The 15,780-nt window shown below is 49.8% G+C and overlaps 1 protein-coding gene across 3 annotated transcripts in view; it reads right to left on the bottom strand.

Annotated features, from left to right (window-relative positions):
- The window catches only part of ALPK3 (alpha kinase 3), a 48,427-nt gene extending 32,911 nt beyond the window's left edge, over nucleotides 1–15,516 (bottom strand). For 2 of the 3 annotated variants that reach the window (XM_058542525.1, XM_058542527.1), the window contains exons 1-3: nucleotides 15,235–15,516; nucleotides 9,984–10,022; nucleotides 6,370–6,491 (exon numbers count right to left, since the gene is read on the bottom strand). In XM_058542525.1, the coding sequence (XP_058398508.1) occupies nucleotides 6,370–6,491; nucleotides 9,984–10,022; nucleotides 15,235–15,377 (304 nt within the window). In that variant the 5' untranslated portion in view covers nucleotides 15,378–15,516. The remainder of the gene's footprint in view (nucleotides 1–6,369; nucleotides 6,492–9,983; nucleotides 10,023–15,234) is intronic. The other variant, XM_058542526.1, reaches the window with a different exon arrangement.
- Between the last annotated feature and the right edge of the window lie 264 nt (nucleotides 15,517–15,780).

Here is a 15,780-nt window from a genome sequence, read left to right as displayed (position 1 = left end):
GGGCCAGCACAGGTGTCCTCACCATCCCGTGGGATGATCTCACCCTGCGAGGGCCCAGCCCAGAGCCTCCCTGACCCACAACAGCCCACTAGGGCCTCAGCCTCCAGGTCATCTGAGTTCAGTCAGGCTGGGGCAAAGGGGAGGGATAGGGCAAGGAGGGGGACGTTGAATGGACCCCACAGCCCCAAGGCTGGTGCCTCAGCCCCCATGCCACCCTCTGGTGCCTCTTCACAAAGTAGGGGCCAACCTGACAGCTCTGGGATCCACGGCAACAATGGATTTTGGAAACAACTTTATTTGGGGAGAAAACATTTCCTTGTCCCATGGATAACATGAACTGTATTTTATTTTTATTTTATTTATTTATTTTTTTAATTTTATTTATTTATTTATTTTCCCCCCAAAGCCCCAGTAGATAGTTGTATGTCATAGCTGCACATCCGTCTAGTTGCTGTATGTGGGACGTGGCCTCAGCATGGCCGGAGAAGCGGTGTGTCGGTGCGCGCCCGGGATCCGAACCCGGGCCACCAGCAGCGGAGCACGCGCTCTTAACCACTAAGCCACGGGGCCGGCCCAGCAGTCATTATATTAGACTTATTTCTCTAAAAATGTTTCTTTAGGAACTTGGTTCTATCCAAAGGCTCAGTCCCTCTGTCCAGCCACTGCTGCTGCTGCTTCTTCCTGCTGCCCCGACATACGCACGCACATACACACACACACACACACACACACCCCAACACAGAGTCTACAACAGAGTTGAGGAGAGTGGGGGACGGGGGCCACTCTGCTGGACAGAGATGGGCAGCCTCAAGGAGGACAGTAGCACTCTGGCCAGAGGGGCCCCTGGGGGAGACAGGAGCCAAAAGGCCCAGTCAAGGCCCACTATCCTCCCATATGCCCAATCTGAGAGGGAAGAACCTCAGGGTCGTACATTATTCCTCCAAGCCCCCAAGAGCTTCCCTCACAGCTCAGCCAGCAGGGGAAGCAGCACCGACTCCTCTCCCTCACCTGGAGTAGGTTCTGATCTACCAGGAAAGCATCGCCTGCTCTTGACAGGGCTCTGGTGGGGCTGACTCATCACAGCTTAGTTTAAGGAACGCTACCAGTAGGGTGGGAGGAAGAGAGACAATGTGGTCACTCTATCTCCACAAAGACGAGCCGGGATCACCACACCAGTCTCACACGGAGGCCAGTCTCAGCCACAGATCCATCCACCACCCACCTTTCCAGACTGCAGAGACCCATTTTCTAACCCTGTTTCCTTTGTTCTCTGATCTTTCTGCATACCCTTCCCCCTCCCCCTTTTTCCTCTCCTACAGTCTACATTTTCTCCTTGCTAATTGGAAATGGCTTATTTACAGTGTACTATGGTGATCATAGAGACCTCTTTCCTAATCTGCTACATAAAACTCAGGTAACCTGAGATTTTTTATTTATGTGGGGGCGAGGAGGGGGAAGGAGGGAGTTAGGTACAACAATGGACTAAGGTTTGGATGTTAGAGATAGCTAGAACCCTGGAAATCTTACAGCCTTAACTGGTAGTGTTGTAGATCTCAGCATGGTAAGCACTCCTGAGCAGAAGACCTTGGCCCTGGCTGGTCATCATGAGACATAAGTGATATGCCAACTGAGGGATGAAAGTTTGCCCTTTGGGCTGGGCTTGAAACAGAGAAAAGCTTACTCCCATGATGACCCAGGGGGTCTTCAATAAAATACCCCAAGATTCTATAAGTCAGACTCATGTCTGGCTTCTCCATGCTGCTCTCAGAGTTCATGGCTACAAAGGACAGAATGGAAGAAGGAGAGAAGGGAGAGCCATCTCTGATGCCTGCATCTCTCAAGTGGTCCAAGGCCCTCACAGCAGCTACTGTTGCCAAGGTACCAAAGATGCAGCTGAAATAAACAGGCAGTGTGGAAAGTGGAAGACACTGATTTTGTCATCAGGAGGTCAGGTTTCTCTGTGGTCATTTGGCAAATATGTACCAAGCGCCTTCTTTGTGCCTGCTCCAGAGAGGCATGACGTGTCAGGTGTGTGCTCTATCCTCACAGATCTCATGTTCTTGTTGGCGGAAGAGATGTATAAACAAAGAAACTGCCATGGAACACGGAGCAGGAGCTCTCCGTGGAAATGCTCCAATGACCTCCTGGAGGATGAGCTGTTTGAGCTGGGCTTTGAAAGATGAGAAGGAACTTGCCAGGCAAAGAAGGAGTAGGCTTCTAGGTAAAAGGCAGAATGAGCATACCATCTATTTTCACTCTCTCCCCAAAATCCACTAAGACTACACTAAAGAGAGTTTTATTAAAAGATATAAAACCACAATGAAGAGGAGAACAGGCAAGGAGAGCAATCAACGCAACAACAATCTGAATGTACCTCTGGAACAGGGGTAAAGGGAAGGAGGAGAGGCTAAAAGTTGCTTGAAAAACAATCAGATCTCTGAATCCCCTCACCCACTCCATACCACTGGGTAACTGCTCCTTCCCCATCATGGCCAAAGGTGAGGTTTAGTATCTGGAAACATAAAACTCTGCCCTGAGGGTAAGCCAGCACAGTTGAGGACATGACTACTTTATGGAAAACAGAAAAATGTAAGAACCATATACATAAAATAAATGCTTTATGCTGAGAGCCCACTCAACTCTCTAATCTGCATAGCTCCCAGAAAACCTTTACTGTCCAGGCAAGATACTAGAAGAGTACTCACTAGGGAATCTAGCTAGTCCAAGAGGAAGGAACTAATGAAACTTATTTTATCAGTTTCCAACAGTGGCTACCAGATCACCCTACGGTGAAAATCCAAGTATTCAGGCCCCTCCTACTTGCTCAGAACTTCCAATCAGCTCTTTAGTATCCCACTCTTAATCATTATCTGATTCTTTGATATCTGAAGAAAGCCTATAAATAGAAGATTAAGGACCAAAACAATTAAATAGAAAAAAGCAAATTGGAAAAAACACAAACTATGCAGGGAGAAGGAAACTTTTAGAAAACGATCATTACTAGTCTCAGAGAGCTAAGAGAAGATATTACATTCATGAAAAGAAATGGCTACTATAGAAAAGGATTAAAAAAGAGCTCTTAGAAATTAAAAATCCAATAGAAAAGTAGAAAGATAACATTGAGGACATCTCCCAGAAAGTAGAACAAAAAGACAAATAGATGAAAGGGGAAGAAAGGATAAGAAAATAAAAGAATGAGTCCAGGGGAGCAGATACCCACACAACAGAGATCCAGAAAGAAAGAACAGAGAAAAAGGGAGGAAGAAATCAACATCAAAATAACCTCTTGGGGCTGGCCCGGTGGCACAGTGGTTAAGTGCATGTGCTCTGCTTCCGCGGCAGCCTGGGGTTCGCAGGTTTGGATCCCAGGTGTGCACCGCTGCACCGCTTGTCAAGTCACGCTGTGGCAGTGTCCCATATAAAGTAGAGAAAGATGGGCACGGATGTTAGCCCAGGGCCAATCTCCCTCAGCAAAAACAGGAGGATTGGTATCAGACGTTAGCTCAGGGCTAATCTTCCTCACACACACACAAAAAAAAAACCCCTCAAATTTCCCTGAACCAAAGGCCATTAGTTTCCGGATTGAAAGTGTCCAAGCATGACCCAGAATGACCCATATCAAGATACATCATTATTAAATATCAGAACATTCTCACAAGCTTCCAGAGAGAAAAACCAGTCTCATACAAAGAATTAGGAATCAAACTGTCTTCCTGCTTCAAACAGTAACATTGGAAGCAAGAAGGCAATGCAGCAATGTCTTCAAAATTCTGGAGGAAATTATTTTCAATTTAGAATTCTATACTCAGTCAAACTCTCCATCAAGAGTAAAGTAGAAAAAAAGACATTTTCAGACACAAGCCATCTAACATTTACTTCCCACAGACTCTTCCTAGGAAGTTACCAAAACAAAAATGTAAATCGAGACAGAGAAAAATGTGGAATACAAAAAACAGGAAATCCATCACAGGAGAGAGGTCAGGGGGATCAACAGGATGATGGTGAAGGGAGATCCTAGGATATCAGCTGTGCGCCAGACGCAGAGAGCAACTGGGTCATATTGGAGCAGAAGGACTCAAAGAGGAGACAGACTGAGAGCTTGTCATCACAATGCCTCCTGCTGCTGTACCACCTTTAGGGCCTGGGGAAACTTCTCGAGGATGTAGTTCAATAAAGCCAGAGAGTAAACCAAGAAAAAAGAAGACATGAGATCCAGGAAACAGAATCAAACCCAGGAGAAAGGCAAAGGGAAGACCCAGGATAACAGCTGTGTTTCAGGCCTAAAAGGCCACCAGATCAGATAGAAGAAGAACAGAGATCTCCAACAGGGATATCCCCCAGGAAGGTAACTGACAGAATCTGATGGCATTGTAGAAAATTGTATTAAGAGGCTATTAGAAGGTGTAAGAAAAATGAGCAATAGATACCAAAAAACAAATTAAATGAAAAATTAAGGAATGTACTAACCTTAGGAAAAACAGAAGAAAGAAATATAATCATAGTATACTAGAATGTTCAGTTATGAATAATGCTGTATAAGCATAATAAGGTAAGTAGTAAATACTGATTTAAGCAAAAATTATGATATAATTGTATTGAGAAGATAAGTGAGGAGAAGCAGAGAAAATGATGGTAAAGAGAGCTAATTCCTCATCTACTCTAACAGGAAGGCTAGATAGCACCTAAGCGCGAAGACTCAAAAGTCAGCAGTATTCACATATTACTCACATTATGGAAATGTATATACACCAGAAGAAACAGCTAAAAGCTGAAAACAGTTGCTTCTGGGAAGACAAATTGGTGAGAGGGATGAACTGCTGTATTTTGATACATGCCTTTTAGTATAATATGAAGTCTTAAATTATGTATATGTATTAATTTGATAAAATAAAAATTAATTTTCTTTAAAAAAGAAGGATTAAAGACTTTCTATATAGGGAAAATAGCATATGCAAAAGCATGGAGTTGTTGTGAAAGAGTCGGGTTTTTCTAGAAAACTGTTAGTGCCACAGTAACACAGGAGACGCAGGCAGAAGCAAGCAGCATCGGATGCTGCAGAGACAAAAAGCAGTATCTCCTCCTCACCAGCTTTGTGGACTTTGGCGAGTCACCTAATCTATTCTAGTTTCCTTCTCTGTAAAATTTGACTAGAATAGCGCTTACTTCACAGGGTTTTGTAAGAATTCAATGACAACAGAAGCAAATGAATGTTGCAAAACATATTATGCTGTACAAAGGTAAGGGATGCAGGCACATCTCTGTGTCCCTTGGAATAGACAGTGTTCTCAGCATGCAGCTCAGAGGGTTCTAGGTAAGCAGGACAACTGCCCAGGGGACCTCAATCCTAGAGAAGCTGTTTAGCTGGCTAGGACAGACAAGTACCGTGGATTCAGGGCATGTCACAGCTGGAAAACACCAATGCCCTTGATTTACTGAAAAAACACATTCTTGGAGGACACCTTGACCTGGACCCTCGAACTGGGAGCTGCACAGCCGGGAGGGGTAGGCACCCATTGGTGAGTTCTGCAGGCCCTGAGCAGGTCAGGTTGATGCAATGGGAGACGCTGCTGGAAGGTCTGGGGGAGGGGCAACGCCCGGGGCCAGCTTCTCAGTACTGACCCCTTTATCCTCCTTTTCCAAAGAGTATCACTCTGCTTCCTATTCTGCTAAACTGTGGCTTCAAATTCCACCATGGAGCTCAGTGAAACACAAATAATAATAGTCTTAATTTCTAACACTTATATGATACTTACTGTATGCCAGGAACTATTCCAAATGCTTTGCATGTATCAACGCATTCAGTCTCACAATAACCCTATGAAGTTCACACTATCATCATCCCTACTTCACAGATGAGGTGCTGAGAGGTTATGTAACCTACTCATCATCACATAATTGGAAAGGGGATGAGCCAGCATCCCAAGCCAGGCGGTCTGTCTCCAGGGTCTGCAGTCAGAATCATTATACATCACATTATACATCAAGTCTCAGGCTTGAGACACCCAAGCCTCAAACTACTCAATTGTAAAATGGCGATATTTGGGGAGATGGCCTTGAAAACCTGTTACAGCGGAGAGCTTCTTTCCTTGGAACTAGGATTCATCAGTCGTGTATATATGCCTGAGGGTGAGGAACCTTTAATGAAGACAGGTGTTGAAGAAGAGCTGGAGTATATGTGGCTCCAGAATGGGAGAAGAAAGGGACCCCAGCCCACACAGGGAGATTCAACTGGAGAGAAAGCTAAGAAAACAAATGCCAACTTACACAGTTTTGTGCATACAGCCAAACCCCCTCCATGCCTGTCCCCACAGCCCCCTTGAATCCTGCTCTGCGCAGCAGCCCTGGTGTGGATCATACAGATGGCATTACCTGTGACGATGCAGGTGAACCTGACGTCGCTGTCCTCGGACACAGCCCGGGACTTGAGCGTGGTCTCGAATAGTGGCTGGGTCTCCTCTGTTAGCTGTGCAATGATGGAGCAGAAGGTGCTCCTAGGAAAGGCAAAGAACTATTCAGAGCAGCCTTCCCCCACAATATACCACAGCCTGGCACTGTCCAAGGCAGCTTAAATCTTACCATGTCCATCTGTCATCCCGTGGCCATGGCTCTAACACATGGCCAAGTCTTTCTTCAAAGGAGCCTAGGCTTCTTGGCCAGGTTAACGGCAAGGAGGGTACCAAGGGGCTGAATGGAATCCTGACCCAGACCCATTACAATAGGCAGGCTTCTGACCTCGGGCCAGGCTCCTGAGCATGCCAGACCACCAGCCCTGGCATTTCGTTCCATCCTTATCGGGAGGCCTTGTTTCACCCTCCACCTTTCATCTCCAGGGAAGCTCATGCATGAGGGAGACACATATGGACAGGCCCAGCCTCAGAGATGGAGAGGCACAGCAGAGCCTCCATTCATGCCAAAGAGGAAAAAGCCAGCCAACCCTCAAGGATACATAGGTCCTAGGAGCTCAGGGGTCTCTCCCAAAGCTTGGGCTCAGCAGAAAAGCCCCTGCATTTGTGAGCGTAGACACAGAATAAGCTGGCTGGTACCAGGGGTCTAGATCCAAAGGTGGACTCTAATTCCTTGGGGGTATCAGAAAAGAGAGACTCAAATGAATTCTAATCCCAAACAAGGCTATGGATCTGCAGTGGAAAGCCAGCCACGGCTCCCCTGCTCCATGCCTGGATACCACATGCTCAAGTGAATGCATGGCTAGCAGCTCCAGGACCAACCAGCAGGACTGCCAAACCACAAACAGATTCACCCCTGCAAAAGCCAGGACTTTTAGTTCCCTTGTGACAGTCCATCTTCCAGAACTCAGGGGCATTTGTGGACTCACTCAGTCCAGCAGAGACTCCCCAATACTATTCAGTATTTACAGTCCTCTTCTTCCCGCGCACAGGAAGCAAACCACGGCCCAAACCCTTTCATGGCCGGCAGTGTCACAGTGCACCCCTAGGCGTGAGCATGACCACATAGCTAGGCTGTGTGTTGCACAAGCCGTGCCCAGCCCTCCCCCGACCCCAACTCACACCCTATTGTGAGCAGCAGGGAGGACTGTAAGGGGTCAAGAGAAGCAGGAGGAACTACAGTGAGAAAGACTAGTCATTCAAAGCTGTCTTTCTCTGTGCCTCGAAGGAGGGGGTGGTCACCTCTGGGCAACGTGTGTCTGCCCACGACCTCTCCACCGGGGGGGAGCGGGGGTGAGAGTCTGTGGGAACACAAGAAAACAGGAGCTACAACCCTAAGCTTTGTTGGGGAGGGCTTCCACATTCAATTTATCTTTTCTGTGGATATCATTCTAGACTTGAATTTAAGGAGAAAGGTTGTGTCCCAGGAAGAACATCGGAATCAAGTAAGACTTCTGGACTGATAGGGATCCAGCCATGATTTCTCCAAAGGAACGCAGATGCCTGGGTCTTCAGGGAGTTGACAGGAGTCTTCCCCCACTAAGACTACCCAGAAAGGAGATCTCAACCTCTCACACACCTGAACACTTGAATTGGGTCTGCAGTTAGACTTCCATAACACAGCCTGCAACACTCTCACCTAGAACTAACTCATCTGTCTAATAAGCCTCTTTCCCTTTCTCTTTTAATCCACTGAGAAACAGAGGGTCCTTCAGAACCTAGACTATCAATTCCCTGACACTCAGGAAATATAACATCTGAAAACACTTCTTGCTAGTCTCCTACTAACAGCAATTTCTGACTTTGGGGAATACCAAATCCTAACCAACAGTTTCTGGAAGAAACTGCCATGCCAAAAGTCATTGGACTTCTATGATTTTGTAACTAATTCAAAACATCCCTATGTATGTTTTCCCTACATAATCTGAATTCTATCTTGCTCGTGAACATGAGCCTGGATCTAATATTCAGCTTAGGCTGTTAGGGATGAATCGACTTTGGCAAGTCTAAGAAAAATTTCAGCTACTGGATAAGTGAGAAAACAGAGAAATTATGCTTCAAGAAAATTTGCAGAGACAAGGGCTCATGCTAGATATTCAACAACAGGTAGTTATTTTATTTTGTTAATTTTTTGAATGGGAAAGGACACATCTTCTCAAACTTTCCACACTAGGTCCTAAACTATATTATAAAAAATATTTACATTGGAAAATCATAAGTAACCGCTGAAAGGCATAACTAGATGAAAGCCCTCTGGGGGAGTGGGTCTAGGATGCATTTGGGGGGACAGGGAGAGTCACTGCAGACACTGTCACGTTCCACTGAATGTCACCTGCTTTCTGTCCCCATCTTCCAAACCACTCGGATGTGGGATGGACCCAGAGGGTGCTGCCTCCAGTCCCCTGGAAAGCCAGGAAGTCCACACATCTGGAAATGGTCTGGTCCTACCCTGACAACTCCAAGTCCTTCCAACTCTGTGACTTCACAAGGATATCATAGCCTAATCGTGTCCCTAACGAACACCAGAATCACTGGTTTTCATGACGTTCAAAGGAACCTAATCACGCCCTAAGGTTTGGGCATTTACCTTGCTTTAAATAAACTTCCCAGGTCCTTTCTCTTTCAGCACTCACCACACCCCAGTTTGCCTTAGTTGTGATACCCTCTCTTCCACCCCTTCAGACCTGGGCCACACAGAACAAGGGATCCTCAGTATTCTCCCCTATCAAAGGAAACATACGTGGTAGGTGTTAATCATGTCTGTAGACCAGTTAGCTACTCAGAAATGTTTCTCTGTGAAAAGAAACTGTAGCCAGCTCTTCCTAAATCTACCAGAGTCTGGGATGAGGCCCAAGTGGTGGGAAGTACCAGGAAATGTTCCCACTTTGATCATAATAGTCAGTTCAGCCAGGGTTAGAGAGCCGTCCCCAGCTCAGGAGGCAAGAAGACAGTCATTGCACAAGCAAACCTCGACCGTGGGCCTGCTCAGGCCCTGCCCTGGCTCTGAAGCAGATTCACAGGACAAGCTGATGCAGGAATGCACTAACATGTTGTTCCCTGACTTCACACAGTTCACAGTCTGCAGAGGCAGACAGGAGCCAAAGGAAAGGGAATTCAGAGAAACAGGTGGTAGAAAGAGAACTTAAGGAACTGAAGAAAAATAAATGTTAAGAAGTGGTTAGAAGATAGACAGTAAGGTGCCAAACCTAGATAGGTGGTTACAAAACCATGAACATCTAGGATGGGGAAGAAGTGGGTCACATGACTGGTGGCTCCCTGTTCTGGTCCCATGGTGCCTCTCCCAGGGGCACAGAGATATAGTTGCAGGCATCTCAGGAACCCTTGCCTATTTCTGGGTCCCTGCACCCCTTTCAAATGGTCCATGCAAGTATCAACTGTGGCCCCTGTGAGACCCATGCTCACATGAGTCCCCTCTCATACCCTCCCACACCCACCCTCCAGCCCTCCCCTCCCCTCCCCATGCAGCCTGGTTAGTGCACAAGCAGTCACCCAGAGGCCCCTCAGTGCCCAGATCCAAGAAAAAAGCAGTCAGAGAAACGTAATGCAATGTGCGTTTACCTTCCAGAGCTGGGGTGAGACAACCGGTTGCTTGATAAGCTAAGCAAAAACAGCAAATGGAATCATTAGGCCAAAAAAGCAAGGAGAGGAGGAGGCAAAATCAACAACAGTCTGCAAAGTATTAACCGGCCACCATCTGGGACCCAGAGGCCTTTCTATTAAAAGGGACCAGCTGTCTTAGTTGGCCTGCTCCAGTTAGCAAGCGGCCTCACCACCGGACACCAGTTCATCTGAAACCAAGAGCTCATTAAATGCAGCAGAACCCAGGGAAATGGTTAGGCAGGAAGGAGGCCCCTTCGGGCTGTACTTTGAGAAAGGTGTGTCTCAGGCACTTGGGTCACTGCCCCCAATAGGGGGTCTCACAGCTGCCGGGCATGTTTCCCCACGCTGCAGCGCACCAGCCTGGGGGCAGCTCCTGCTTCACCCCTCAGCCTTTTGGGGAAGAAGAGCCCGCATTCCTGGAAATCCCTTTACAGGCTGGGAAAGAGACAGGTGGCTTGGAGAACACCCATTAATATGTTAAAGTACAGTTAAAGAGGCCACGAGAGGCAAACCAGCTGGGAGAGTGAAGAAGAGGAGAAAAACAAAGCAGTTAATTCAGCAGGAGCCAGGAGGCACCCAGCTCAGTCAGATCAGCACAAGGCCCGTTACGCCTAGAGGCCCTGATCATCTCTCCTGCCCAGGGTAGCTGAAAGTGGACACCAGGTAGGGGCTGCATAGGCCACTGGGGGCTGAGGACCCATGCAGGGCTGCCCCTTAGTGGAGATCCAGCCCGGTTGATATGAGCCAACTTTTAGCCTCTGCCTCCACCCTTCCTAATACAAATATTTCCAGTCGTGTCTGGGGCCACTATCTCCCACAGCTCTTTGGGAGATTTCAGGGGCCACCCCACCTACACTCACTCCCTTCAGCTGTCCCTACCAAGAGAACAACTCTCCCTTCGTTATCAGCAGCCCAGCCTGCTCAATGGCACTCATGGTCTACATCTCTAACCACAAGAAAGCTCCACTGACAGCCTGTCTCTTTATAACCAAAACACCGAACTCATCCTCTACCCAAACACACGGCTTCTGCTCCAGTGCTCCTGGGTTTGTGGTTACCACCAGCACTACGCCAAACTCTAAAGCTATAAATCTGCCATTTTGGACTCCTCCCTCTCCTCCAACTCCCAAGCTGCAAAAATGACTTGCCCTTCTTTCTCCCTTTCTCTCTACTCCTCCTATTGTGTTCTGATCAAGACCCTCCTGGCTCCATATTTGATGACCACCTCAACCCCCTTCTCGTTCAGCCTTCATATCACACCACCTCTCTGAAAAAAATGCTAGTGTCTCCCCACTGTATATTATATTGAGCCTCAACTCCTTGACTGGGCACTTAGGGCCCTCTCTGATCTACTCACACTCCCACTACAACCATGGTTCTCTACTTCCCAACACTCAGGTTCCCCTGTAGCCACACCTGTCCCTAGCTGGCATGGACATGTCCATTCCTGGCCTCTGAGCCTTCACTTTTGTCCCCCTTGCTTGGAAAGCCCTCCCTCTTTCCCTCTGCCACTAGTCTTCAAAGCTGGCTCTTTTTGTAGCTTCTGGAGTTCCCAGCCCAGAGCTAGGCATACAGTGGGTATTCAACAGCTGTTGTATGCAAGAAAGAGAGAGAAAGAGGGAAGAGGAGGGAGGAAAGGAAAGGAAGTGCATCTTTCAAACAGAAAGAGTCCTGCTCCCGAAAAGATGGTAAGAAGAAAGCAAAAATGCAGCTGCCTTTGCTCAGAGCTTTGAAAATCCTCTGGAGGCTGCGTGGGCAGAACTTCCCATGGTTCCAAGGCACTAGGCAACTCCATTCTTCCCTGACCATGAATTTCCTTTGCCTTTCTCCTCAGAATTGAGAGATTTCTCCTTTGTTGGGTCTGGATTTCTTCCCTGGGAAGGAGAGGGAGAGAATCAGCTCTCTAATTCACAGAGGAAATGACAAGTTCCACAGGTTCTACAAGTGGGCAAGGGACTGAGCTAGGATAGTGACCCCTTCCTGGCTCTCTCTAGGGCTGGTTGTGATGCTCTGCTCCCTGGCCCCATTGTCCTGCTTTCTCTAGGCCTCACCCTTACACTGTTATCCAGGTCAGGAGGAATCCTGGGTGACAGAAGCACCTTGCCTTCAGAAGGTGGAAGACCTGCCTGTGCCCTGCTGACTGGGCCAGAGCTAGGCTCAGGCTCGCACCCAGGCAGGGAATTCCCCATTTACTGACGCTGAGGGGGTCAGAATCAGAGGCATCAAATGTTGGGAAAGAAAGGTGTAAAAGAGTTCTTAATGCCACCTTCATTTTACAGAATGGGAAATCAAGGCCCAGGAAGGAAAAGTCTCTTCATAAAGGAGAAAAGTGGGCATAAGTGAGGGGAACCAGGACTGGCCATCAAAGCTGAGGCTTCCCATTTTTCCTGGTTTTCATATATTCTGGGACAGTCCTAGCCTGATGCTTCAGTTTCCCTGAAAGTCCTAGACAACCTGCCTGACCCAAGCAGAACAGAAGAGGTGTTACAAAGCTGCCTGCAGCAAACATCATAGGTTCTGCTGTTCCTCTGAGCCCACTTGGACCAGGGCCTCCAAGAAATGAGGGGCATGGACTTCTGAACTTCTTAGAGTCCCTCAGAAGCTAGTTAGCTATAACTGCATCCACCCAACAGCGGTTCATTAACCTAATCTAGCCTACCCATGCCCAACCTTCCTATAGGGGTGAAGTCCTATAGGCTGGCTGTCCTAGGAGGCTGGGCCTAAAGTTTGGTGGGACTATTGTGTGTTGGACCTCTGACCTCAATGGATATTGGAAATATCTTTGAGCTGAGTATGGTCTGGAAACCCCTCCATGGCTGTGAGGTAGGGGGAAGGGAGGTATGCAGAGGAAGACAGATTCTGGACCTGGGCCAAGGCTTCTGGTGGCCCAGCCCCGAGCCCAGCTGTTCATCAGCTCCCACGGGCATCCCATCCTCACAAGGGCCCATGAGAATCATGCCTCACAAGCGCTCCATGATAGATTACAGAGGTAGACCCAGAAAACGTTGGAACCAAGAGTGAGTAGAACAGAACTCACCTCTCAGTTAGGACTCTGGGATAGACAGGGCTCATCTGGGCTGGAGCCAGGGACAACTGGCAAAGTTCTCAAGGGACCCTCTTTCTCCTTCATCTCTTAGGCCCTCTTCCCATCCCCACAGGCAGTCAGGCTGTTCTGAGGGACAGAAGACTGTATGGTTGTCTGCTCCCATATGAGAGTCAGGCCCTGCTAGAGAACTAGGAACTGCCTCAGTCCCCCACTACCAAAACAGCCTCATCCACATTCACATTCTCCCCTCTTTGGCAGAGGTTTTTACAGAGGTAAGAGAAATCTGGCCCACCTTGTCCCTCAGGACCTGTGGGGCTCTGGGGCCGGCTGGCAGGGGCAAAACCCAGCCCAGTCCTGGGCTAGAAAACCCTTTCTCCCATTGCCCCAGCCCGGCCCCCTCCAAACACTTGATGAAAAGAGTCTCTTTTTAAGAGCATTCCCATTTTGGTCCAAGGGGACTTAAGCCAGCCACTTCTATCCCACCTTTTGTTCTCGGGCTGGCACACTGCTTTGTGCTCTTCAGATGTGCAATTAAAATGTACCTACCATATAACTGCTCAGCCAGGCAGCTAGAGAGTGGTCACACCATGTCCACTCTCCAGCCTTTTTCCTAACAGCCCAGATCCCCTGCCGTCCCCATTCTACCTGATTTTCAAGCCACCATTCCTTCCCTCCCTCCATCACTACTGTCTCCAAGAGAGGCCCTGATTCCCTCTTCTATTTGTTCCACTGGTATTGACAAAGGCCAGACAGGGGAAGCAAAAGCCCAGAAAAGTCACTATGACAAGTGTGAGACAAGTGCGAGGCTCCTACAAGACAACTTTACCATGGACTAGAATAAATGTCCAAATTTCATTCCAGTTTTTCCACAGAGCCAGTGGTTAGGAGGAAGGGGCATTCTTTCCTGGCAGCCAGGGGCCTTGTCAAGTCTGACTCAGTCACTAACATCAGCCCTCAGTCCTGCCCTAGACATGTGACACCATTTGACGAGTTTTATGCAGAAACCGGTTCCGGTTACATTTGAACTTTTCCTACTCCAAGGTCAACAGAACTCAGCCAATCCACGAGGAAGTGCCTGGGACTTTTCCTGAATGTCCTTGATGCTTGTTTTTGTGCTGTTTTAGGAACGGAGGACAAGAAGTCTCTAGACAGCTTCTCAGAGGAGTGGCTATTTTCTGCATAACCAACAACAAGCCAAGTTCTGGGGCTGTGACACAACCACTATCCCAATAGCCAACCATCACAATTCTCTTTGGAAAATAGGCTTTGGAGTTGGAGAGACACTGAACTGCCCAGAGAGGGCAGGAAGTGTCGGTCTCCATGGCAATGCACATGTCCCTGTATGTCTGTGTGCCTTTGAGTGCCGGTATTTTCTCTATTGTCTATCTGTGTCTTGACATCTGAGGGCAGCCTAGCTCCTAAAACAAAGCATCCACACCTCTTTAACTTTTGGAAGAGGAGTAAAGGGCTCATCAGTTCAACCCCTCCCTTGGCATCCAACTCCCCCAAACCGAGCAGGGAAACTGGTTCCCTCAGAACCACAGCTCTGAACCTTCAGACTGGGCCAACCAGCACCTCATCCCACCCCTTCACCTCACCAGCCCTCATGGAGACCCTGGGGAAGACCAAAGTCCTTGCATACGTTTATTTCCTGCTGGTGAATTCTTCTGCTCCAGAACTAAGCAGCCCCCACTCAGGGCGGTTCCCCCAGCAGCTCCCCTTGTCCCCCCACCCCCATCAATGCTCTCACCCTCCCGTCCAGCCGGGGAGGAATTTCAGCCGCTCTGGCTTTCCTTATCACTGACTGTGGAATCCGAGGCCAGGGAGTAGCTGAGTATGGGGTGAGGGTGCCCATGGGGCGGGAGTGAGGTGGCGGAGATAAGGAAAGCCTTCGGGCCCTGGGAAATCACCGCAGAATAGGGCCTTTGCCCTCCCGGGAGCCTCGCATTGCCACAGGCCCGAGGCCCACGGGCCACGAGAGGTCAGGAGGAGCCGGGAGGGCCATTCCGGCCTGGCCGTGTCCGCAGGCCTCGGGCCCCCCAGAGGCCGGGCGGTTCCTCGGGCCGGCGCGCCGGGCCCATCCGAGGGCCCCGTCCGAGGGCCTGGCTCGCAGCCTCGGCCCGCCCGACGCACCGCCCGGCCCGGCCCCCGGGCGCGACTCACCTGATGGCGGGCCGCAAGCTGAGCAGGTAGCTGCGGCTGGCCGGGCTGGGGGTCCACACCGGCCCGTCGTCCTCGCCGTCGCCCCCCGCCCCGGCCCGTCCGCCCGAGCCCCAGCCCTGGCCGGGGGCCCTCCGCGACCCCATGTTGCCGCCGGCCCCTGCCCGCTCTCCGGCCCGCGCCCCGGCCGCCGCTCCCGCCGCTGACGCGCGACCCTATTTATAGCCCCGCGGCCGGCCGGCGTCACCTGCTGCTGTCCCTCCCCCGGCCCGGCCAGCGCGGCCTCCGAGGCGCCGGGGGGCGCCGGGCCGCGGGGGCCTCGCCAGCCCTGCCCGAGGGGCGGACTCAGGTCTGTCGGCTCACTCCCTCGCGGGCGGCCCGCCGTGTGTGCGGCGCCCCCTCCGCGCCCGGAGCTGCCCGCCCGAGCACGGCGAGCAGATGCCCCTCCATCGAGGCCCCAGGACCCCAGCCTCCTGCCAGCCTTTCCTCCCTGCTCCCGTCCGTCCTGCAGACGCAGAAGCTCGGGCTCTGCGGCCTTCGCGAAGCGGA

Source organism: Diceros bicornis, chromosome 5 (genome assembly GCF_020826845.1).
Source record: "Diceros bicornis minor isolate mBicDic1 chromosome 5, mDicBic1.mat.cur, whole genome shotgun sequence".
Taxonomy (NCBI): Eukaryota; Metazoa; Chordata; class Mammalia; order Perissodactyla; family Rhinocerotidae; genus Diceros; species Diceros bicornis.
This window is presented reverse-complemented; position numbering and strand designations above follow the sequence as displayed.